The 26391-nt window shown below is 38.2% G+C and overlaps 1 protein-coding gene across 3 annotated transcripts; it reads left to right on the plus strand.

Annotated features, from left to right (window-relative positions):
- ACTR3B (actin related protein 3B) lies at positions 1-26391 on the plus strand. Of its 3 annotated transcripts, XM_059818553.1 has the most exons (12): positions 1-89; positions 7642-7697; positions 9543-9667; positions 10659-10769; positions 11156-11251; positions 11408-11515; positions 12920-13063; positions 13676-13849; positions 16449-16541; positions 24213-24338; positions 24788-24871; positions 25471-26391. In XM_059818553.1, the coding sequence occupies exons 1-12, from the start codon at positions 46-48 to the stop codon at positions 25564-25566; spliced, it is 1257 nt and encodes a 418-aa protein (XP_059674536.1). In that variant the 5' UTR covers positions 1-45; the 3' UTR covers positions 25567-26391. The 3 variants fall into 3 exon arrangements, with proteins under 3 accessions (XP_059674536.1, XP_059674537.1, XP_059674538.1); XM_059818554.1 differs by lacking the exon at positions 24213-24338; XM_059818555.1 differs by lacking the exons at positions 24213-24338; positions 24788-24871.

The following is a 26391-nucleotide window of genomic DNA, read 5'->3' on the forward strand; positions in this document are numbered from 1 at the left end:
GCGGCCTGGATGGTGGCGTAGGGCCCGCACTGCTGGCTCCCCAGCATGGCGAGCTACCTGCCCCCCTGCGTGATAGACGGAGGCACCGGGTGAGTTCGGGGAGGGGGGACCGCCGCTGCCAGTCCCCTTTCTGGGGAGTGGGTGGGTGTCTCCGCCGTGCCGGCGCCCCTCAGCCGCCTCCTGCTGCCGGCGAGGGCCCTCAGCGGGGAGTCCCTCCCCCTTTCCACGGGTCTGGGCTCCTGCCCTGTGTCCCGGTCCCCTCTCGGCCTGTCGCCCCTTCAGGCGGAGGGTCTCGCTCCCCTCCGGGCCCCTCCGCCGCTGGGGCGGCCGCTGCTGCCCACCGCCCTCCACCGAGTACCCTCCTTCACTTCTTGTCCTTCCTCCCCGTTGGGAGCTCGGAGGAGCACAGTCCTGCCGTGCCCCAGCCGTGTGCCCCGGGCAGGCCGTGTGCCTCCGGGGATGGGGTGTTTCTATGTGCCCTTTTCTCCTCTTGGGTCCAATTTTTGTTTGTGTTCTCTGACTTTAAACTACTGCATGACTAAAATGCTAAAATTGGGAATGACTTGTTTCAAATGACTGCCTGGAGAGACGGGACACATGTTTCCTTTGCCTGGGAGCTGTGAACCGGCACTGAGCGTGGTCCAGGGGCAGGTGAGCTGTGCTTGCTGGGCTGCGGCGTCTCCTTCGTGCGCAGCTCTGGGACCGCAGTGGCCTCGCTGGATTGCATCTGGCTGTGCCTCTAGATGGGATGTACATCTTCTTGAACCTTTCCAGGTATTATCTCTGGCCAGCAATGAGGGGGGAGCTGGCTGTCTTATACTAGTGGTACTTCGGTCATTAGGTCATCCCTTCTTCACCTTTGTCAAATTGGTGTGAGATTTATTCTACATTTAGTCAAACCACAAGTTTCGTAACTCAAGTCTTTGAGGACTAAAGTGAATCTAAATTGCAGAGGTGGTGCGTGGGAGGTGTTTCAGGAACAGGTCTTTCCTACCTGTCTGTGGCTAGAGGAGACCCATTCATCATCTGATAGACGAGTTCTGCTGTGCCTCAGGAATGGGAGGTGTCAGAGCGAGCTGCAAATGAAGGTGATACTGAATATATGGTGTGCTCTTGCTAATATCTTTCTTTCCCTTGGCCCAACAGTTATGGACAGCTCTAAGGAGAGGAGACACCGGTCCATGAGTAACTATTCAGCCAATAGCTTTACTTGTCAGGCTGTGCCTCAGTGTCATTGATTGCATCAATTTATTGCAATGATAGACCTTTCCTCTGCAGGGAATTTGCAGCACTATTTTCATTTATTTAATGCTTGGAAAGTTACCTTTAAAATTTCCAAAACTGAGCCATCTTAAAAAAACACAAACCCAAAACCAAGCCCCGAGATAACCAGAGGATGTACTTTCCAATGATGTGGTGTCACACTGCCTTCTCCCGAAAAAGTGTTTCATATTTTGAAATACATCTTTATTCAACTGTCACAAAATTTGTAGAAGTATCTTGCCCTGTTTCTGCTTATACTTTATCTTACCAGAAATCAGCTCTGTCCCTTCAGTGGAGAATACTGGAGTCCACAGCTGGAAACTTTGGGAGTAGAATAGAGACCAGGTTCCATCTTGCATGTAGTTCTGCCTGTGCATTAGATACTCCTTGGTAGTTTCCCAGGTTCCTTCAATTTATTTGATGAAGATATTTTAAATACCTGTTCTCCACGGAACTGTTGGTGTTACAGGAATATTACTTGACAGTTTTGAGGAGTTTTTCAAGGAGAGAAAGGGAAGGTCTAGGTGGATCCTTTAAAAAGGTTACAGTATAAACTACAAAATCCAGAACATGCATTAAATGCAATGTCTGTCTCTTGAAGGAGACCTCCTTTGCTCTCAGTTTGTGGAGTGATTCCAGTGTTGCACTAGAAGTAAATATTGCTGACCAACAGTTGTACAAAATAAATAAGGACAGGAAATGGTTTATTGTGTCCTTTCAGAGAAATAATAATTTAAGTAGAATTTCTAAAATCTATTCAGTACTTACATGGGAAAAACTGGTGGAGTTTGTGTGTGTGAGAGCGTGTGTACAAGTTTGTTTCAGGAAGGGTTTTGATAGTCCCTGAATGATGCAACTTCACATTTCCATGCCTCCAAATGATCTTAATTCATATGAGACAACATGGTGTCTCTGCTGAGGGGACTTCTGCTTGACTTTGCTGCAGGGCACTGAAATGTGGAAGACTTTTCAGCAATGAGATTATTGAATTTGAATTATCTTGCAGAATTCAAGAAGAAATAAGAGTCAGAACCAAAGCAGCCAGAAGAAGTAGCTTGACTCATTGATACTCAGTCTCTGGAATTTTCCTCTGTGTGGGCTGAAAACCACCTTATTGTTAGAATGAATCTACTTTGGGTTACAAGCTTCAAACAATTCATTCAAATTATTCATGAAAAGGCTTTCAGATGAAAAAATTGGAAGAGCATGGTGGAAAGGAAAAGCTATATGCAGACATGCACTGTGAAACATTATGTATATAAAATACACTTTTCTACTTACATCCCTGGTACTGAATGAGGTGCTTTGTCCAGGCACTAATCCCTCTTATTTTCGTGTAAGGGGATTTAGGAAGTTTGTGAAAAGACTCTTGATGTTGTTTTGCATGTAAGGAGCTTGGTTTAATTTGCTGTTGTTTGCAGCCATAGGCCTCAGTCCTGTAAAAAGCTGGAATTTCTCAAAAAAAGCAATGACAGGTGTATAGAAAAGAGGTACAGACCTTCAGTGAGAAATGTATCATCATAGCAGGACAGGATAATGTTCTTTTTCTCTATTGGGTAGAGGATGTGAACTTTATGAATAAAGAGTGAACAGTTTATGACAAGTTTTGCAGAAAGTGTCAATAATTTGCTATCATCTTTTCCATTAGTATTTGTAAATGACTTGTCCTATTTCAATTTTGAGGCACTACATTTTCATTTTCTTTGCATGAGGCTTTCCTCGTGATCAGTTTACACATTGCTAGCAGTCTTTTTGTGGAGAAGGGCATGCTATTTTTAGTTTCTTAGGACTACCAGGCCTTTCCGGTCTTGTTTAAGTAGCTTTAAACTTCATAACTAGTTTTATTAACTGGCATTTAGCTGTGGGACATCAGAACGCTAGTAGGTGGGTGTGCAAAACCAAGATGTCTTAAAATACCTCTCTCCTCTTCAGTGTATGTATTTGCAGACACTGAGGAATACTTCTGTTCTGGGCGTATTTTATTGATGTCACTCCATTTTTCTTTTAGTAAAGAAAAACTACTTCAGTCTTACTGATGAACTTGGAAGTAAATACTTGATTTCTGGGAGAAGTGGCCTGGACTTGTCTTAAAACTTGAAGCTTAAGGTGTTTTTTGTTGTTGCTGGGCTATTAAGGATAGCTGGAACCTTAGAACATGTTACATTTTCCCCCTCTTACTGTATTTCTGATGCTAAATGAGTTGTTTTAGCCAACTATTACCTCTGCTCTTTACATGTGAGACTTATGAACAGGCGTTACTGTAATTACTCTTCTGGGACTAAGGAGCCTGGGTTAATTAACTGTTGTTTATAGTCACAGGCTTCAGTCCTGTAAAGTGCTAGACTCTCAAAAAAAGCAATGGCTCTAATGTAGTCTTTATTCCTATAGTGGCTGCTGGTGCTCTTGGGTAAATTGAGCAGACATAATAGATTTTTTCTGTTTGATATTTTCTTCTCCGTCCCTTCTTTCTTCATTCCCATTCTTTCACCACATCTTCCTTCATTTCAAAAGTGCCTTTCCACATCTTTAAGAAGACCTTGTGTTGCGAGTTTCTCAGGCATATTTGTAATAATGATAATACAGTCTGTGTATGGCAGCATGGCATCACAGGTGTTCTGGCCGTAATAGCTGTTAGTTATTTAGTGTCTTAGCTGTCAGAGAAAGTGTTTTCTTTACAGAGGTTATTTTTTGTTTGTTTCCAGGACTTTCTTAGAGCATTTTGATGTTTTCAATCACTTCATATCTATCTCTTCAGAGCTTTTTTTTGTGGATGTAACACATCGTTTTAAAGATCTGGACCAAAAAGCAATAGAAATTGGGGAAATGCTAAAACGTTCACAGCTGAGCTTTGGTCTTTTGCATACTTGTCCAGAGAAAAATTTGGATGTCTTGTATTTTGAGATGGATAAAGCAACTGCCTGAGTTTGTCATTTCTATATGCCTAAATTACGTTGCTCTCATGCTTTAGTAAGAATTTTCCAAAATACACATCTGCTTTTTAAAATGGTTGAGGTTGCAGTACCTGCTTCCAAGTTTGGTCCATTTGTACATCTTTGCAGTCATTTTTCTACGTAAGTTTTTCCATTTTTTCGTGGTAGGACCTCAGAAAAGAAGAGAGTTAGGACTTACCATTCCTCAAAGCAAAAGCTAGTGAAATTGATTTGTGTACTAACTTATCACCTGGGAAAACCAGGATGTACTAAGGAACAATCTTTATTTTTAGAAACTGCTTGTTTCAACAATATGTAATTTTCAGATTATTTTTTTTAAATGAGTAGTCCCTTCAAATCCCCTTGCATAAAATAGCCTTAGTCTGTTGATCGGTTTTCTGCTAATCTTTAATGTAGTCTCCAGTATCCTATATTCTGGAGAGTTTCCAATAGATTGCTATCTCACTGGCAGTAAATCTGCTACTTTTAATGAAATTAAGTTGGAGTACTGATTATCTCCACGTTCCCTACAGCTGTCTCTGTAATTTACAGATCACAGGATGTTGCATTAGTCTGCTAGGCTGTAACCCAGGAGAAAGAAAACCATGTTTTAGATGCTTAAATATTCATTGGAGAGGGGACTGGAGACCAGGTAACCTCTTTAACTGTTTAAGTCCAGAGCCTTTCAGGTCAATGAATATTTAAATATCTTGTATAAAAGGGAAAAATCTCTGTAGGAGGTCCTGGAAGTGGGTCACCCAAACGCTTTAATGTACTCTTGGGTATGTCTCTGGAAAGTGGAATGTGTTTGGGTCCTGCTGGGCAGAAAAAATATCTGGGACTGAGTCTGCATGTACTGAGTGAATAGGCTACTGGACGAGAAAGGGTGGCACAACTGCATCGTCTCTTCCTTCTGTTCCTCAGTAGTTTTGAGAGTAGTTTGTTTCCTTTCCTGAAATATGTCCGCTTGTTCAAGTCTGTCTCTTGTTTGATCCTAAATAGATTTTTTTTAACAGCATTTTTTTCACTTCCTTGCTTCAACATTCAACTGAGAATTTAGTTATTCTCATAGTTCTAGTATTAATCCTTCATGGATTAATGCCATGCAAAAGAAATCTTACCAGCTGTTATCTTCTGTGAGATGTGTTTTTTGAAGAGAACTGTTTTTCACTGATACTGAGAAATAAGCTTATCCTGTAGTTTTGACTGGGGTTAATTCACCTAATGAAAAAATAAATCTGCAAAATACTGAGCTATAGGCTTTTGGTAACTTTATAAGTTATTATAGTAGGGGGATCTGATCCCTACTTGAGAGAGAAGGTAAAGCTATTGCAGACTGATAGCCTAAGTTGACTTTTAGAGGGTGTTTTCTTTTTAATACTCTCAGTGGGTGTGAGTTTAGCATGTGTGTAGAGGATGAAAAGATGGCAAACTGCACTCACCCCTCAGCCATTGTTTAGTTTAAGAAATGAGTTCTGGTTATATTGCAGGAACCTTTTAATTTTGTATATATGCACACACATGTATAAAAATTGTGTAAAAACTATATATACATGTTTACATGCTTATGTGTATGCATGTATGTGTATATACTGACCTTGGTTTTTGTCACTGGGGCTTGAAGGGCTATTTTCATGAGGTTTCTGCGTGATTGCCATTTCTAAGTCTTAGAACTAGGTCTCTTGAATCCAAAAACAGTTTCCTTGGTCCTCACTATGTGCATTTGAGTAAAACTCATTTCAGAGAGAGAAATGAAGAGGAAGTATCCTGTAATGCGTCTTAAATCCCATTGTAACTCCTGTTGTTCCTTGTTATGTATAACAATATTCCCTAGGTAGGCCTCGTTCTAAAATGTGAAGAAACTATGCAATAATAATCATAAAAAGAATTCTTACTAGTAATGGCCTTCTTTATGGATCAGGCTAATGTAATGTCCTGATTATATTTTTTGAGAGCCACGGAAAGTATGCATAAACATTTTGGATTAGACTGAAAGCATATGCCCACATAATGATGATTAAAAATACAACAAACCCTTGCCCCAAAACACAGTCCTTGTCTTTTTAGCCTTGGGGAAAATGGCTTTTTTAAACTATTATTTGAAGTCTGTTGAAGCTATAGCTTTGAAGAGATGTTGAAAATATAATATTTAAATTCCAACGTCATTGCTAATTCAGTTTTGATTTAATTCCTTTATCTAAGCAAACTGACTCGTAATGAGTGTTTTTATACCAAATATTCCATAAAGGGGAACTTACTGTTTAAGTTCTTCATGAAGAAGCAACCCTCTGCTTTAGCAGTGGCATACTATTGTTTGCAGATATTGAGAGGAGGATGTAGACAAAGGCCCTAAATTCACTTTAGGATCTATATTGTGATTGGTCTCATTTAAGAATGTCATGGCTTTAGGTTTTCATGGTAAAAATGGATGTGAATAATGCTAATTTTGCTCAAATCGTGCTATTATTGTACTTCTGTTCCAATCTAATGACAATATTAGAGAAAGACTTCAGTCTCTGCAACCATTCAATTAATTTTGTTGGGTTTTCCTTTTTTTTGTTGGAAACTGCTTCTCAATTGTGTTCCCTGCCCCCCCCCCCCCCCCCAAAGTACAGCTGTTTTTCGTAGTCTGGGGTGTTAATTATTTCTAGTTGCTAAAGTCCTAAACTAGCTTGCAGCCAGTAACACCATGTAGAGATTTTAGGTTTTGTGTGAAAATTCCTTTTCTTTTTTCTTCCCCAAGTTACCAAGTTTTTTTCTCTTCATCCTTTCCTTGTTAAAATAGATATTATATGTATATTGAAAGAGACAGACAATGCTTCATACCATCTGCTGCCCATTTCTAAAGCATTTTATCAATGCATGCTTACTTTCATGTAGTATGTACATATTACCACACACAGATACTATTCCTGTGACAAAGTGAGTGGTTTGTGCAAGGCATGAAAGGGAATTGTATCGGGATTGCAACTAGAGTTCTGAACTGTGGTTTGTACTTAAGACATTCTATTTTTTTCTGTATTTGATGATAGTAAACAAATATGTGAAGTCTAATGACATCTCTGGTCATGGTAGCTTTCTGAAAGGTAAGATCTGCACAGCCCTTTTATTACCAAAGGGTGGAATGTGGCTTGGCTATCTTTTGTCATAGCTGGTCAACAAGCTGGTCTCCAAAGTAAGAGCTGAGTTTTCAGATTTCATAGTTTGGAAAAAACACTACCAAAATTTGTAAGCTGAAGATGTCTGACAAATAAGTAACACCTAAAATATTTACCACTTCTGAGTTTTCTTCTCAGCAGGATGATACTTGAAGGCATAACCCAGAAAATGTTGATGTGGTATGCGATTGTTTGGCCTTCACTTTAAGTAGTGTAGTGAATTGAAAGTATTTTTTTCTTTTTTTTACATCTAAGTGCATCTAATGACCTCATGATCATTCTTTTTCTAGGTATACAAAACTTGGCTATGCAGGAAATACAGAACCTCAGTTCATTATCCCATCATGTAAGTAATTTTCTGTCCCTCCAAATTCTAATATACACTGCTATCACTGAGCAGTTCCATGAGTAAATGATGTGCTTTCCAACTCCCAACTCAGCCTTCATAGCCTCTTGTCCATCTGGGAAGTGATATTCATTGCATTAGCATCTTTGGCTAGAGTGTAGCTAAACAGAACTCCTTGTTTGCAGTTAGCTAGGACTGTTGCTCATTAAATCAGCTCTTGGTTGCTATGACGAAGATGAAGAGAACTCCAGTCCAATTTCCTTTTTATCTCCATTATTTTTCTGCCAGGACTCTTGAGTAGACAGAATGCAATTTACCTCCTGTCTACCTGACACCATGGTTACTGCCCAGATAATCTGGGGAAGGCTTCCAATCGAATTAAGTACTGAAGTGCAGGTGGTGTCTGCCTTATTTACATTGTCTGGGACTGTAGACAGTTTAATATTCAAAAAAGTTGTTCCTATTAGAAAATGTTCTTTTTGGGTGTGTGTTTACCAATTAAAATGGGATTGCCCATTTAACATGCTTTTGTTGAGCAGATTTACTCTTAATTTTTTTGTATGTTAAACTTGTTTAAAAAGTTACACTTTTCTGGTGTTCTTTACTTTTAGTTGTCGTCTTAATATTTTCTCCTAAATGGTATATATATTTATAAACAGTAGCATTGACTACATATTTATGTCTATAATGGCATCTATTATGTCATGGTTATCTGCACTTCTGTTAAACACTGCCTTTTATTTTTTAACTCTGTCAATTAACTACTTATTAGTGCATCTAGACTGCCTTGTAGCTGTTCATAGTAGAAGGTATAAAGATAAGGAAATAATAAAGGTAATCTGGGGCCAGAGTGGTGGAGGGGTACATGCTCTTAACCAGATGTAGCTGCAGTACTGGTTGTAGTCTTACTATTTTAAGTATTGTAAAAAATTCAAACCTAAACCACTGGTAAAGATTTAAATGTCTTCTCTTAAAGAAGTAGGATAGCAGGAGTTTCCTGTGAATTTGTTATAAATCCTGTTTTATAAAACTATAAACCTGTTGGGGCTTAGATGTGTTTCCAAAAGAATTGTTTGCCTGCCAGTAATTTTTGGTGCTGATAGTATTTGGCGCATTTGTGGATGATGCCTGTCTACTCTGCATTTTCTACTGTATGTTGTTTAGATCCTGATTATGACCTATTAAAAGAAAACTGTATATAAATAAGGTTACGTTTTAAGAGTACTTTATTCCATTTTTATTTATAGCTTGCCCCAGATCTGTTTTTTTGCTGTCTCATCTTCTTGACTATAGCAGCCATCATCTCATAATTTTAGTGATAGTTGCAGCCTGCTAATGGGAAGCATAAGTGTCTCCAAAGGTTTCTCTGTAGTGCTGCAGATTGCTTTCTCCCTCCTTCTCACCAGCTGGGATAATGACTCCAATACTTATTTCTGAAGTAGATAGTTTATTTTGTTCTCCTGTGCTCGCTCTTTTAATTCTAGAGTTGAAACTCAGAAAACCATGTTGCTTCCTAGCTTAAAGAGTATCTCCAGTGGAATGCTGCCCTTGTGCAGGTTTAGTGACTGCTGTAGTCTGTAACAGAATACATTTTTAAGATTTTCTCTGAGTTATTATTTACATTAGTGAGGGATGGGTGACCGGAATCCTGCATGATGCAGTGAGAATGAATTCTGCTGTATTGGCTTGTCAATAGATTGCTTACATAATTTCTACTTTCTGGAAAATATGCTCTCTATATCCCAATTTTTATTTCTGGAAAAGAATACTTAAGGAAATAAATATTCATTACTTGGTATTTAGCTGTTTTAATTTTGTTTTGGTTTGTTTGGGTTTTATTTTAAGGTATTGCAATCCGAGAATCAGCCAAAGTAGGTGACCAGGCTCAGAGGAGGGTAATGAAAGGCGTTGATGATCTGGACTTTTTCATAGGAGATGAAGCCATAGATAAACCTACCTATGCTACAAAGGTAACCATTGAGTATTTTTAAGAAGTCTTTTGGAAGTTTCACATTTTTATTATATAATGTTCTAGGACTTTTTGATAGCCATTTAAAACACATTTGCTTTTTTGTAAAGTATTTTTGTTGCTTTTTAAAAACTGCATGATTTGGTTCATGGCTTTACCTTTTCTTAAATGTCGGTTTTACTAATGCTGCCCTGTATGATTGGTGCTTGAACCATTGTGTAAATATCCATTGATACAGTGCAGCTGTTCAGTTTTCAAAATTATTAGCTATTAAAATAGTTATAAACACTGAATATTTAAATTCTTGCTAAAAGTGTATTCTCTTAACATGGCATATGAACTGGGGAATGTGTTAGATACTTTTGCTTCAGGGAATGTCACAATTGTTTTGTGGAGGGCTGTCTTCAATGCAGCTTTTCTGTGAATCATATTTTCCATACCCTAGTAAAGGACTTCTTGTACTTACAAAATGTTATCGGCTTATGAATTATGTGGAAAAAATCATATTTTATACATCTTACTGTATTACTTAAATGTCAGCTGTGTTCTTAACATTGAACAAAATGTAAACATCATCCTTGCCAGAATTTTTGTTGAAAAATATCTAGCCTATATGGTCTTTATTTCTTTTTATAGATTGGAAGGCATATTGAAGCCAAGTATGAGTCTCAACTTTATAAATGATAAAATTTATCCAAACAGAGATTAAAACACACTGCTGCAGTAGAGCAATAGGAGTATTGGGAATAGAGTCTAGATTCTGGCTTCTAGTCCTGCAAGATAGAATCGCAATTTGAAGTACCTGGGGGCAGGAGATAACTTCAAATACTGCCTCTAAATTAAAATTAAATGGAGGATTTGATAAGATAGCGATGAGGTGAGGTGTTTCATTCTTGCAGAAGATGTAAGGGTTTGGGGACTTAGGCTGTTCCTATTTCTGGGTTTGTTTATCCTTGTATGGTCTAGAGTGTTGACAAGTTTTCTTGCTTCAGTGGCCTATACGACATGGTATTGTTGAAGACTGGGACCTCATGGAGAGGTTCATGGAGCAGGTCATTTTTAAATACCTACGAGCTGAACCTGAGGATCACTATTTTTTAATGGTGAGTTAATGAGACTCGGTAGGAAAATATTTTTGTAAGAGGAAAACTAAATAATGTTCCAAGCACAAGTAGCTGCTTTGGAGATTTTTTCTCTGTATGTGTCTTTTATTTCTTCAGCAGCCCGGGGGGTGGCAGGCAGGGAGGAGAGAGTGGAGGAAAGTAATCTGTAAAGCTGCATTATAACTAAATTCTGTTCATTTTGTGATGCAGGTTGGATTTTGTTTTTGAAAAGCTTCAGTCACTTTGTTTAAGCTAAATTCTGTTTGAAATTTTCTATTTTGAGTGCACTGAAAATTTTGAAAGTTTGATTACCATGCCAAGCTAATCAATGCATGAACCGTTAGGACTCTATTAAGGTGCTTTTCAAAACTTTTTTTTTTTTGCAGACAGAGCCTCCACTGAACACACCAGAAAACAGAGAGTATCTTGCAGAAATCATGTTCGAATCATTTAACATACCAGGACTTTACATTGCTGTTCAGGTGAACAAAGTGAATATATACTTTTAAAGTGCAGTGTAGCTGCAGTATGTATAGTCTTCTGCATGCACATGTCTAAAATGTTTGAAACAGTATTTTCTGAGATTGTAAATTAGCACACTCTGCGTTGCTTCTAAATATAAACTCTTCCTCATGTAGGCAGTGTTGGCCTTAGCTGCCTCCTGGACGTCACGGCAGGTTGGAGAACGCACTTTGACTGGAATTGTCATCGATAGTGGTGATGGAGTGACCCACGTAATTCCTGTGGTATGTTGCAGGATGCAATTTGAGATTATCAGTGGTTTGGACAAGTACAGGGTTTGTTTACTATAGATTTAAATAAGAGGTGTCAAATGAAATTTTATTTTTACATTTTTAGTGTTGCTTGGTTGTTTGGGATTTTTTTACTCCCTTAGGATTGTTATGAAAAGTATGTATTTTATTATGTGAACTTATTTATGCAATTAATTTAGCTTGCAGACTATAGGAAGGTCACAGTAAGGAATCATCAGGCCATCTTTTAAAGGCTATTTCTATGTAAAACCTTGTCTTCTGTTACCGTGATGCCTCCGTTCTGTTTAATGCTTATCACGGTTTTGGATTTCCTGCCTGCCACCAACATCTGACAAGAAATGTCCTAACTTTTTTTGATGTCCTGCATTTTGATTGTTTAATATAGCTGATAATGTGTGCTTTTTATATGATTTTATTGTATTTTAGAAGTTAGTGAACTCTGCTTGTGTGGAAGAAAACTACAAGCTTGTGCAAATGAATGTTGTCAACCATATACATGGTTGATCTCATACAGCTTAATTATGTTAGGATGTTAAAAATATAGAATTATCTGTGCATACTGACATCTGTTGATGTCATTTTGTGTATTTCTGAAGCATATAGTATGCTTGAATGATCAGTTATTTTAGAAATGAAAATTTGATTCCCTTTAACTTCATATTGCATTTTGGTATTAACCTGGTCTTCTCAGTATTTTCTTCATATGGGAAATGCTGGGGAAAAAACAGCATTTACTGTATGAAACTCTGAAAAGTGGGGAAAAAAAAAAAAGCCAAAAACCCCAAAACCAAAATAACCAACAGCAACAAAAAAAAGCCCCAAAAAAACAACCCACAAACAAACAAGGGTAGAAATAATGTTGGCTTAGCAATACCAGTGTTTTCAGTAAATGCATGTTGAAAAAAATTCAGCAAATAGAGTCCTTGTTTTTATTGTGCTTATCGTTAGATACTATTTCATTTGATTTTTCTTGCCTGAGAATTTTAATGAATTTTCTACTTTTCCCTATTAATTTTTCACTCTCAAACAAGACACAAGTGGTCTATTTATATTACATTTGCTTTTCAGATCATGCCTAAAAGGAACCATCTGATCGGACTGTCTTCTAATGTGTGCAAGATTTTTTTCTCTATCACTTGTGTATCTATTAGATAATCAATATCCATTCATATGTAGTAATTAAGGTCTTTTAAATAAAAATAATATCCACTTTGCAGTGCATTGCATGTTTTAATAGTAATTTTACAGTTTAAAGATTTTACTTATAATACTTCATTTTGATTTTTAATTAAAAAAAAGGAATGTTAGTTTTGCTGTTAATTATTGACACATAGTAGGTTTTTCCCTAAATATTTTTTTTCCTCTCTTCCTACGTAGGCAGAAGGCTATGTAATTGGAAGTTGCATCAAACATATTCCTATTGCAGGTAGAGATATTACTTACTTTATTCAACAGCTCCTAAGGGAACGGGAGGTGGGAATTCCTCCTGAACAATCTCTGGAGACAGCAAAAGCCATAAAGGTACATCCTTCTTTATCTCTTAATAAATACATAAATAAAACTCTCTGAGCTAATTTTTTGGCTTTAACAAGTTGCCAGTGGCTCTCTTTAAAAATGCAAATGTAGGCAGTGTATTGTAATTAGTCAAGCTTCTGGTGGTTTATCCAATCAAGTGCGGGGGAAGGAGAAAGAGGAAGAAAATCTTCATGCTAGACTGTTTGGAGTGAATATGTTCTGCAGATTAAATCACCATTTTAACCTTTAGATTTGTTTAAAATTTGCTTTTTAATAAAAATAAATGTATGTAATGTCAGTAGGGTGATTGTGTGGGTCTGATATTGCAATGAAAGCTTGCCATTGAACTACTTTATCGTCACAGACCTGATGGTTGTGATGTTTTCATTTTGAGAGAGACTACTCTAGGTGAGTCGGCATGCAATCTTATTGAAACAAATAGGCCATGTGCCATTGTCTGTAGGGTTGAGTCTTCAGTAGTCATTTGGGTGAGAACACCTGTTGAACAGCCCCATCTGTAAGAATGCTCATGTTTTTGTTTTCTGATTGTCTTGCGCTTTAATTCAATGATGGAATAATTTATTTTGGCGATTTTTAATGCATGGTATTTCTTAACAGGAGAAATACTGTTACATTTGCCCTGACATAGTGAAAGAATTTGCCAAATACGATGGAGATCCTCGAAAATGGATCAAACAGTATACTGGCATCAATGCAATCAACAAAACCAAGTTTGTTATAGATGTCGGTTATGAAAGGTTCCTTGGACCTGAAATTTTCTTTCATCCTGAGGTAAGAATAGGGACTAGCAATATGAAGTTACTGAAATGTTAGTGTGGGAGTGAGGGGGGGGAGGGAGGTACTATCATTTTTGGTGCCAGCGCGCCATCCTGTGGAAGTAAGAGACCAGTAAGTCTCCGGACCGCAAGCCATGTACAGGCTTAGATAACTTAAGCGCAGGAAAACGTGAGCTCGGCAGATAATTATTTTTCTAATGCTCCGTGTAACATTTAAAACATCTTATTCTGTTTCTTTAAAGGCAATCTAAAATCGAGAAGAAACTGTTTGAACTTACAGATTTTATATAGTATTTTCCTTCTTCCTTTCAGTGTTGGTGTAAACCCTTATGGCTTTATACTGTGTATTTGATTATGTTGCCAATCCCTTTGGGCACTAGTCTGCATGGTAGCATTGCATGGATAGTATTTTAAATCTTGGACACTGACTTTTGATACTGAGTCAATTTGTAAAGCATGGATGCTAAATTTGTCCTTGAGGGAAGTCCATTGAAATCTCTGTTGGTGTGGTCATAAGTAACATGTATAATTCTGAGAAACATTACAGTACCTAGTCTGCCTGGTTTTTGGTAGTTCAGTTTGAGTGAGCTTCAAGATATTGTGGGAGAGAAAAGAGTCAAGTTTTAATATGTTACTGCATAGCAGAGAAGGTCCTCTCCGTTCCTATGCACTCCATGGAGTTTATTGCAGGCACCCATAACCTGTAATAGTATTAAAAATTTAATCAAGATTCACATTAACACTGGTGAAGTTTCCCTTTGTCTACTCTCCTCCTATCAGAATAATATTAAAAAAACCTCATTCTCTCAGCTTTTGTCTAAATTCTGGCCTTAATCTCCTTGTGGTCAGTTCGTAGCCATCTGATCTTGTGCCAACATTAAACCTCTGGGCTAAATAGTTTGTCCTCCCTGCTGTTTACCCATGTGATCTTACAGAGAGGCATTGAATCCCATGTCAGACATCATTTTAATAGCTCCTCTTTCCGTAGTCCCTTCAAAGACTGTTAGGAACAGGATAAAGGACTAATTGCCATTTTCTTCATTTCTTGATAGTTTCTTGGCTCTGTATTGAAAAAAAAAAACTGAACTGACTTTCTAGACAAGAAAAACACACTAGATGATACGTACTGCATCCAAAGAGAATTTCTCGCTGGACTTCATTAACTCCTCACTTCAAAGGGTGTCAAGTTAGCTAGGTAAAAGCTGCCTTTGGTAAAGCTGTCTTGTAATCTTTTCTTATTTTCAGTTTACAAAACTTGTTCTGAAGTCTTTAATACTCTTGAAGTTAGGCTTTGGGGTTTGTAGTTATCCAGATTATTTTTCCACTTTTTAAATTAGGTATTTTACTTGCTATTCTCCAGCCATATGGTATTTGCTAGCAGACTGCAATTTCATATGTCAGTTCTCTTGTCCCTGTTATGGAAGCATGTTATACTCTGCTTTGGATGCCGTAACTCTCATTTCTACTTATTCCTTTTGCCCTGCTGTTTTATCAATATCTTTATGGAGAGCTCAGGAGAAGTTTTCAGACTGTAGTTCATTCAGACGAGAACTCTCCATGTGAAGCAACACCACTTCTTTCTTCTCTTTTAATTTATGTGGCTTCATGTTTTAGCTTCTTGCATGATTAATTCTTACCATGGAAATTAGCTTGAGTTCTTGGGGATTTTTCACATCATTCTTATGGCTCCTGATCTCCAAGCCAACTTCCTTTGCTAATTTCTCTTTCAGTTCAATGTATACTTGCTGTGTTTTGGCTTTTGTTATTCATCTGGTTAGATAGGATGTAAATCCCAAAAAGTTTCTGCACCTTTGGGAAAGCTTTAAAGTTATATAATAATACATCTATAATAATATATCTATAATAATATATTATTATGTACCGATAATTCATTTGATTTCTTGAAGTTTAATCTCTGAAAGGGCAAAACCTAGGCTATGAACTGTTCTTTTTTTTTAAAGCTCATGTTAAGTTTTAAGTGGAAAGTAGCCACTAGTCCAGGAATGTTTTCTAGCATTAGCAATTCTGACTCTCTAGTATTTACAAATGCAGAAATTTACATTAGCACTGTATTGATGTTTGCATTGATAGGGACTTCCACTCAAGAACTTAGAGTATTTATGCCTTTTTGAATATTAGAGTTTTTCTGTTCTTGGAAAAAAAATCTGACTTTTTGGTGGGAGTTTAACATAAGTATTTTAGTAAGGTTGAAAATTTTTTACAGGGGAACATTCCGATTTGCACACTGATATTTTTGATTTCACTTAAAAGGAAAGACAGGACCACATTGCGCATTAACAGTGTATTTAATGTTGCGGGAGAACTCAAACTCATGTCACGTGCAATAGTAGGTCCACAGTGCATAAATTGTAAACAGTGAATTTATGACCAATCTGAATTTCTCAGCAGAAAAAAGAATTCTCATTTCATGTTAGAGCATAGAATAAGTGGTGAGCAGGAGTAATACTGACTTTGATTCCCACCCGCCCCCTTTAAAAGTAGTATTAAAAAAATATCTCTACGGTCTCACTTCTGTCTTTTTGTTTCTCCATTCTTGGGATGAAAAGTCTAATGCCTATTCTATTTCATTTTAGTTTGCTAATCCTGATTTTATGGAATCCATTTCGGATGTAGTTGATGAAGTTATACAGAACTGTCCCATTGATGTCCGGCGTCCATTATATAAGGTATGGTCTTTTTGTTGTAGGATTAACTTAATTTGTATGAAGACTAAATATCATCATCATCATCATGAAGCATATATTTGTAATGTGAATTCTTGTGCATGAAGGTCTTCGGCTTTTGCCCGTTTTAAGGGTTACGTCATGGTCTCACCCCTCTCACTCCTCTCCTCCACTTGCTTTATTAAGCAGTGATTTCAAATACATATTTTTTCATAGTCTTGACTTGCATCTGCCCACTCTCTGCCATTTTAGCCAGGTATTGAACCCAGTATTAAAGTACATGAAGACTTAAAATCTTTTAGGAGACAATAATTAAGCCTGCTTAAATTTGCCCAGGGTATAGTCCAGAGAGTACTTTCAGTCACTGTTTCTTTAAGAAATGAAAAGGAAGGTAGTGACAGGCATAGCCTATGGCAAGCTCCCTCTGTATTGGCAGCACATCCTATGCTTCCTGGTTGTTCTCTGCGTGTGCAACAGCAGTGCCCTTTTGGAAAGAACAGCATAAAGTAATAGCATGGAGAGGTTTGCTTGCTCATGTTAAAGGTGGTAGTTTTCCTCACCTATCAGAATGACTGTTAAGTTCCAACTAAGTTGCATCTCAAGATAATTCGTAACTATTAAAATTTTGCTGTATCTTTTACTTGTCTAGTAAACATACTGTGTAATCTAGAATGAGACATAGTGCTTTGGAGCAAAGCTGTGGAGCAGGTTAAAACAGGAAGTTAAACTACTTAACAAGCTCATATGTGGAGTGAATTTTGCGGTAGATGTCTTCAGTGGCTTCAAGCTTAGGTATGTTGCAGAAGGTTTTAGGAAACTCTTAATGTCTGGTTGTGCGTAGGGTCTGTGCCTTTTTCCTGAAAGACCAAAGTTGCCATAGAACAATAGCTTCATTGCTTGGTAGGGTAGGGATTAGTACTGACTTCTGGAAAGTGGTATTTAAAAATTGAGATTAAGTTACTCTTTCCTACCATAATCAGCAGGCAAATAACTTTGCCTTGGTTTGCCACTGACTGATACTGTTTTTCCATTTTCTGTTTTTCGTTATACTTGCTTAATTAAAACAATGTTACACAATTACCTATTGAATGTAGTGATAGATGTCAGTAGTTACTAATGCTAATAGTCGCTATGTTCTTTAAGCAAGGTCACTGCAAAGGGACGAGCATCTCTGTTCTCATTGTTTAGAACAGTGTATATGCGCAGAAATCTGCTCATACTTTCTCTTAGTTTCTGTGGTTTATCAATTTCACTTGCCCACAGTGCTGCATGGTGGCCAGCCGAGGCCCTGTGCTTTGGAGCTGGGTTTCCATCAAAGGTATTTGTATTCTTCCTCAGTGTTCATGCAGAAAATAGCTGCAAGTACCCTTCTTGCGAATTATATGTGGTATGTAGCCTTTGAAGCATTGTTTCACAGCCCATTTTTTGATGTCCTATGGTATTTCTCTTCCTTAGTTTTATTGCTGGTATCCCTGTTTCCCAATCTGATCAACTTCTCTCCTATGAGGCCAGTTATCTTATGTTGATGTTTAGACCAGCAGGACCTTCATAAGACTGACTTCTTCAGCCAGATCCCGTAGCCTGTAGCTGTTCAATACTAAGCACAAACATGCTTTCACATGTGATAAAGCCTTTTTAATTGTATAATGGTTGCCAGCAGTGCACTCTTAATTCCCACGATTACATCATCTTAATGGGATTGCTTGGAAGAATTGATTTATGTTCTTGTGTCTCTCTGTGTCTCTTAACACAGAGTTGAGAATTCTGGATTGCTTGGGCTGAGCTGCTTTCTGTTAAAATGGAAGAAGACAGGTAGGCTGCTGGGTTTGGAACTAGGGGGCTTGCATTGAAATTTGAAGAAATAAGGTGGACTTTTCTTTTTAACAAACCCAAATCTTCAGAAAGCAGAATGAAATTTAAAGTGAGTGCTCAGGTGAAACGATAGAAGAGTAATTTTGGATCTTACCACATGGCTGAAATAATCTGGCATGCTTGCTTGTTGATCATTGCTGTGTGTTTGAATTCCATTGAAAAATGACCCATCCTGCATGCCACTAGAAATGTGATCATGCTTTTGTGGGGCTGAGTGAGGCATTGCATCACCCTTGGCATTCTTTGGGAAGAATGGTGTATAGTTAGTCTAGCTCTATTTTTTTTTTTTTTGAGAATTCTTTAGCTTCCTTTTTTCTTAAAATACTGTTCCACAACTTTTCTTTATACTTATCTCATATCAGTTATATAGTTATATAAATATCATAGAAATACAGAGAAATTAGAGGGAGAGAGCAGTAGCACAATGGGGACTATGGTCTGCAGAAAAACACCGTCCTTCCCCCAGCTTTCGGGTTGCCGTGAGCATACTGCTAAACACAGTGTAACTAATGCACACTCAGCTTGCATCAGTGGGAAATGTCTGCTCTGTGGTATAGCCACAACAGATGCTAGTGTTGGATGTTTTCAATAGTAGTTGCTATTTAAAAATATCTTTTCAACCTGGAAATGCTCTGAAACTTGATGTTTGTCGGTTAGGGCATGAGTTTTGGCAATTAGTGTCAAAAAAGAGTAGCTGAATTTAACAGTCAGCTAGTGAATATAGTTGTAACAACTTTAAAGGTGGACAAAGGCCTTTCAGAAGTTCTAAAAACTGCTTGGTATTCTAATAATCAGAATTTTAGTTGGTTACAGGTTCGGAAACTGTCACTCTTACTCCACACTCTACTTCATCTTCCTTTTTCCCCATCCAGGGTCTGTCCACAGATAATTCCAGAGTTTAGATGGTAAGAGGAGATGAGAACAGTCTTGACAGTTCCGAGGTCTGTGCCTTCTCCTGGTGGAAAGGATGTAAGTGTAGGGTCATTGGCCGTCCCAACAATTGATTTCTTTCGACTTTTCTCTGCTGTGTTTTTGGCACAGATATATGGATGAAAGAATTTAAGATAAGTGACATCTGAAACTAGGTGAATTCTGTCAGAAATATCTCTGAAAGATTCTAGCCAAGCATGTTTAAATTCTCATGATACAAACAATAATGGATCAAGTTGTAACATCCTCGACCTCAAAACTTTTAAGCTATCTTCTCAAGCTGAAAACATTGCACAAGGTGGGGTCTGTAGTATATTGGCAACTGTGGTGTTTTATTTTGGATAAATCATTCGTGTTTTCGGTGGAAATGCAAGTGCGTGCAGGCAGGTTTTTAAGGATATTGGCTCTTCCTTAGAGAAGAGGACTTATAGCTGGGTGTGCGGCTATTGTGGACAGTGGTGAACTTGAGCTTGCTGCTGTAATTAGGATTTGGACTAGACTTGTATCTCTGTTCTCTTGGAAAATTAAACTGTTGACTGCTCAGCTCATAACAAACCATCCAAAGCCTGGAGAGATCTGGGATGTGGGAGGGTAAATGGGTGATAAACGTATGCCTAATATCATTTGTAACTTGAATTGCTGGTAAATTCTTCATGTGAAAACAGCTTCACGTGCGCAGCGTGGTGTGTAGATGGCGCTGTCAGACTGCTGTGCGGCGTCCGGCTGGACATCTGCGAGCTGCAGGGAAAAATACAGTCTCTGATGGTGCCCAGCTTATTTGCTGTATCAACCCTATTCTTGCCTTTCCCCTCCAAAATTGTAGGTATTCTCAAGCACAAGACTGGGTAGGGTTCAACTGACTTCCACTTACCTGTGCTTCAGCAAAATGACAGTGTTTGCTATGGAGTACTAAGTGCAGAGCAGGGGGCCTCTGTGGGTGAAGTAAGGCTGGAGAGTCTGCCAGGCCATTATACCTGCATCATATTGGCACTGGTGATAAGACGTGGGAAGGGAAAGGTATTTCTCCTACCTCACGTGGAAGCCCCAAGTGATTAACATTGTTAGCGTAGCACAGGAGTACTGACGAGAAGCCCTGTTTATTTCTATCACAGCTGTAATTAACTTTGTAACATTACCTGTGCTAGCTGGTTTAACAGTAGCTCAATACATCTGCATTGTTTTGTGGTTACTTTTGGGTCTGAGTGCAGGCATATTTCTGCGGAACAGCATGATCACAAGTCATGCTGAAATCTTTTGCTATCGCTCAAACTGTTAAATGACCATTGAAAATCATGATTTTAAAGAAACAGAAATTGTTTCTTCATCATTAAAAATCAAACTTACTTAAAAAAAAGTGTCTCACAATACATTTACTTCTTTGTAATATATTTGTTGTTCGATATGTATAATATTTCTCCTTATACTTTCTATACAATGTTGGCAAATATTGCCCTGTTCTAACTGAATTAATAGAGGCATGTAGCTTAATTGATTCACTTGCTCATGAAGTGCTTTCTTCAGCTTGTGAACCTTCCCGGTTTTACCCATAATAATTTTTTATTAAGTCATATATTGCTCTCATTACATGTCTCTGGTGGTGTGGTTGTGTCGTGCTAAACAACTTTAATTTAGGCTGTCATTTGGAAGGAAGGGAAACTGGGATGTGTTGTTGAAATTCGTATTTACCAGAAAAGCAGTTGATGCTTCTCAGTTTGGTGCTGCAAAGTCTGAAGTGTCCAGCTGAGAGTGCGCTTATACCACGTTACAAGGTGCAATGCAAAGATGCACAAACCAGTTCAGCACCTTGTGTTTGGTAGTATTGAGTTCTGCAGAAGCTAATTTAACTTTCTGGAATTTTTATGTAAACTTTATTTAGATAGAGATTTCTGTTACAGTAACTGGGTTGGTTTGTTAGGTAGCTTCATATCTCTGCAGCACTACACTGTACAGGCATAATACCAGCAATGGTATGGAGAGAAACTCAGTATTGTAGAGCTCATAAGAGAAGCAAAGGGTATGGATCAGAAGTGAGAAATTTCTTGCCAGCCCTCTGAGATGATTGGTGTTCATGCCCTGGCTTCCTTTCAGAAGTGGCCTACTTTTGAGTTGTTGCGGTTAGTGTTTTCAGCTGTGTGGAAGGTCTTCATCCCTCTCTTCTAAGGGAATACATTCTTTTGAAACAACTTAAATTTTCACCCAGTTAGCTATAAAAGTAAAAATCAGCTGGAGCTTCTTTCTGTCAGATGATACGATAATCAATGTTAGCTTGAAAGGTGTGGTTTGCTTAGAGCTGTTATAGCAGCCAAAGTGTGGCTGAGCAGAGTAAGATCAGAAGAAGTCTTGTTTAAAGGAATCGGTTGGAAACAGATACTTATATCCTAACTTCCTTGATGTCTTTTTCTGCGAGGCCAGAGAATTCCCAGGCAGGCTGAAAACCCAGACATCACTAGTAAGCTTTCTCCACAGACCTATTTAGCATGCTTCATTGTTACGTTTTCCATTAAGTAGTTACTGGAATTACACTCAGTTATTCTAGAGAAGGTATTTGCTGGGGGGGGTGTGGTTTCTTGGGTGTTTTGGTTTTTTAGCTGACAGTCTTTTCCCACCTTCATTGCGTCCTTTGTAATTGGTGGGTGTGGTGTTTTGAGGGGTGGGGAATGTGTATGGATCCTGCTTTCATTGTGAGTGAGGACTACCTGGGCTTCTGACCTCCTTGCAGAAGACTGACCTGCTGAGTTGTGATAAGTTACTGAAGCCCATGCATGTGCAGTCTTCTACTGAAGAGTTAGCACAGGTTTGGCCCAGTGCTAACAAGAACTGCAGGGAGCAGTGGAACTGTGATTGTATAATTAACCATCTTATAATGGCAGTTGGTGTCACCTAGCTACTTATATCCAAAATTCTGCTTGGCCTGGCTTGTCCAGATACGTGATAATGAGATGACTTGCCTTTTCAACAAGTATACCCTAGTGCTTCTGTTCTCCTTGACCAGTATTATTGCTAAATTTATTTCAGTTTGTAGAAATACTTGAATAATCATAATCTGAAGAAGGTGTAACCTCTTAGCTTCTAGCCCTGGAATGATAAAAGGTCCTCCCAATGTTACTGCTAACTCTGTGGTTGCATGAGTTGATCTTGGATGTATTCAAACAATTATTCTCAGGTGTATTCTGAAATCTATTTTTAGTGGTAGCATTGTCCACTTTATGGAGTATACTTGAAGTTTAATTTGCTTGAATGGAATTACTGCTTTCACTGTCTTCGCCAACTTCATTATCTCCAGGTAATATTTTCTGATGGCATCTTTTTAATTGCTATTTCATCACTCAGGTTGGTTGTTGTCTTTTTTTCCCCATTAGCAATTTTCTTTTCCCTCGCGGAGTGCGTGACCACTTTGAGGCAGGGGAAGAGATGTTCTTGTGTATGGAGGAGCAGGAGGAATCTCCCTCCTACTTCAATTTTAGGACCAACTGTGGTTTCTGGCTCCTGCTTATACATATGGCTCCTTTCCTCTTCTCTGTGCTCCTCTTTCTTTTGGGAAATGTTTCAGTAATGTTGTGGGGATGTGTGCTTTTCTTTTAAGTACATCTGCCTTGTTATGCACTCTTTTATACTGTAGATAATCTGAAGCTGTGAAGAAATGAGTTTTTCCTACTGTAATGGTTTTTATGATGTGCAGAGATTTTTTTCATGAATAAACAAACAGCTTTCTTCTCACTTTACAAGTTACAAACAAGGTTTTCCTTGTTATCTGTTGCTTAAAATCCAAGCAGTTACTTCTGCACCCTGCAAGTGTGAAGGCTTATTATGCATGTCTTTGACTCTTCAGATCTGTGTACAGGCTTCCTGGCTGAAAACAGTGGTTCAGGGATTCTTTCATTACATGCACTGTCTTGGTCTGCAGTGTCAGAAACTATTACTGAGAGATAATCCTTTGACCTGTGCATAACGAACTCTTGATCTCAGCTGAGTTCCTTGTGGACGTGTGTCTAAGGCATGTAAGTGGTTTTAGCAAGCACTAATTGGCACTTTGGTTTACAGTTGCAGCAGTATGCAAGGGCACACATGCAGTTTTGTCACATGGAGTTCATTTTTCTGATTATGAAATGCATTTTTGCCACCACCAATGTTACGTTCTAGGGTTCTTGTTTTGAATCCCCCCACCTTTGAAATGACCTCTGCATTATTCTATGATCCTGCAACATTATCAGAAGTAAGGATGGGACATTCTAAACCCCCTATTTAGAATCGAAGTGCAAGTCCAGGCTAAGAGGCTTTTGGTTCTGCTCTGAAAACTGAGTAATACCACGCAAGCAGGTATAGATAAGAAAAGTGAAAAGGCATTGTACATTTTCCTGTACTGCAGTCCTCTTCGGAGTTGTGGTACCTTTTTGAAGAATTATTGAACTTGCTAGTTGCATGTTTAAAAGTTTAACTCGGAAAATAAAAAAAAAAAAAGGAGTTCTAGAAAACTGTATAGCTTTTGGAAAGACGCTAACAGTAATATGATGAGGCCAGAGCCTTATTTGGTATCGGGGCTAAAACTGCTTACTATGAGCATCCCTGGGAAACTTCTTGATGTAGTGTCTTATTTCTGCTGCTCTGCACATGTAGGGTACTAGCTCACTGTTTAATGGAATCCTTCTCTTTTGTAATAACATATTCTACATAAAACTCTTCTTTAAAGGGGGGGAAAAAAGAAAGTAGGGGGCCGTGGACCTCCTATGGAAATTAAGCAATGCTTAAGGTGTTCTGTGTAGCTTGTTGGCTTCCTAGTGATGTTAAGATCCAAATGGTCACTTCTGCAGTGTTGGCTTTTGGGAAGCTCGCTTGAAGATGGATTTAAAGCATGCATCTTTAATTTCTGCACAGAATGTGGTCCTCTCAGGAGGATCCACGATGTTCAGGGATTTTGGACGACGACTGCAAAGGGATTTGAAACGAGTAGTGGATGCGAGATTGCGACTTAGTGAGGAACTCAGTGGCGGTCGGATAAAAGTAAGTAAGCATTTCAAGTGCATTAATTATATGAGTAGTGAAAGAAATAAAGTTCAAAATTTTCACCTCACTAGTGAAAATGCAGTGTTGTAAAATGAGTAGTATATATGTATGTGTTGTTAAATGTGTTGGTAGCCTTGCAACTTTAAGATTCCTGTAAAGACATGTTATAAGTTACTGTGAGCAGTCTCTAAGGGCAATTCTGGTTTCTCTTCTAGGAGATATGTGATCTTAGAAGTAGGCAAAAGTGATTTAACTGTTGTGTCCTTCAGCATATTAATTATGAAGCGTTTTATGACTTGGTCTCCTAGGGAACACGGCAGACTGAGTAATAAGTGTGAGATAGTGATGTGAATGGAGGGGTGAAGATGTCTGGGTCTGAGCATTTTCAGTTTGTAAGGATCTTACCAGAAAATGTAAACCAACTAAATAAGAACTGTTTTTCTTAGCCCAAACCAGTTGAAGTTCAAGTGATAACACATCACATGCAGCGTTACGCAGTTTGGTTCGGTGGTTCCATGCTGGCTTCAACAGTAAGTCTTTATCAAAATGGTTCTCAATTTTTTTATTACATGTTGTCTTCTGGCTGTATTTGATCTGAGTACTAAGTTGTAAACCTTTTCAATGCGACAGCCTAAACTCTGTCACATTCTGGAATCCTTACCCAACTTTCATCTCAGTAAAATTTGTTCAGGGCAAGTGGGAGCTTTACTTGAGTAAGGATATAATGATTTGACATAATTCTGAAGTAGCTTTTATATGATAGTTGCAATATAGTCCCTTTATTCTTGAAGTCAGCACTACAGATTAGTTAGGACTTCAGGAATACAGGATCCAAATCAATTGTCTTAAATGCGAGAGAGAAATGAATACAGGAAAACAGGAGCGATTCCTGTCTCCAAAGTGGGATTTCTTATTGTTGTGTTTAAAAGCAGTTTTCTGTCCAGACAAACTTTTCTTGATTAATTTTATTCATATCCTAATATTTCTCACTTTATTCTGTTTCAAAAATGTAATACCACATCATAAAGCTGCAATCTACAAAAAATGTTAAGGCATTAGTTTATTTGTTGGTTTTTTCTACTTGATATATTCTTATGCTTTTGAGGGGATTTGTTTTATATTTTCATAGCCAGAGTTTTTCCAAGTATGTCACACCAAGAAAGACTATGAAGAGTATGGCCCTAGTATTTGCCGTCATAATCCTGTTTTTGGAGTCATGTCATAATGCTCGTCTAATGGAAACAAGATCTCTGATATCTTGCTGGTGAAGAAACTCATGTAATGCAGAGGAAGGCAGCAGATACTGTAAATACTGAAGCAAGATGTGGTTAACTCTTGGAAGCATTTGGATCACCACTGTGCACTAAAGCACAACTTACAGCCCCAAGTCATTTCAGTAAAAGCCATTTCTCTGCTGACTACTTCAAAGCCTATCCTTCTTTCTTCCTAAATGTGAGGTAATTGAAAATAGGTAAGTCTCGGTTTAGGAGGTTGTGCAAATACTACTGAAACTGAATCTAGAAGAATAGGGCAGTGTTTTGTTGCTTGTGCCCTGATTCTGCAATCAAATCTTTAGCAATGGAGCACTAAATACCACATTGCCTTCAGGGGGGTTGGAATGGATGCAGGTACCTGCCCAAAACGATTAGATTGCAGGATTGGGACTGTACTTTGTAAATGTAGGTTTTTCATATCATTTTGTATTTTATGATATTGGTAGGGTGAATTGATGACTAGTTCTAAGCACGAACAGCTATCAATGTCATGGAGTGATGTTACACATTTCCAGGTGTGAGGCATGTATTGGAGTTGTGCTGGTATTTTTTTGGGGGGGGGAAAAGCTATGTATGCTAGAAACTGATTTGTTCTTGTTTGGATTACACAAACTAAGTGATTTACAGTATTGTATGAAGTTTATTATAGCCACTGTTACTTTGTTTTGAATTTTCTGAAACTGTTTTATAGAAGATGATGTTTTGTTTTGATGTTGGTGAGTGGTGGATGACACACGGGCCTTGCACCAGTGAAATAAAAGCTGTTAACATCTTTA

The sequence above is a fragment of the Gavia stellata genome, chromosome 6, assembly GCF_030936135.1.
Source record: "Gavia stellata isolate bGavSte3 chromosome 6, bGavSte3.hap2, whole genome shotgun sequence".
Taxonomy (NCBI): Eukaryota; Metazoa; Chordata; class Aves; order Gaviiformes; family Gaviidae; genus Gavia; species Gavia stellata.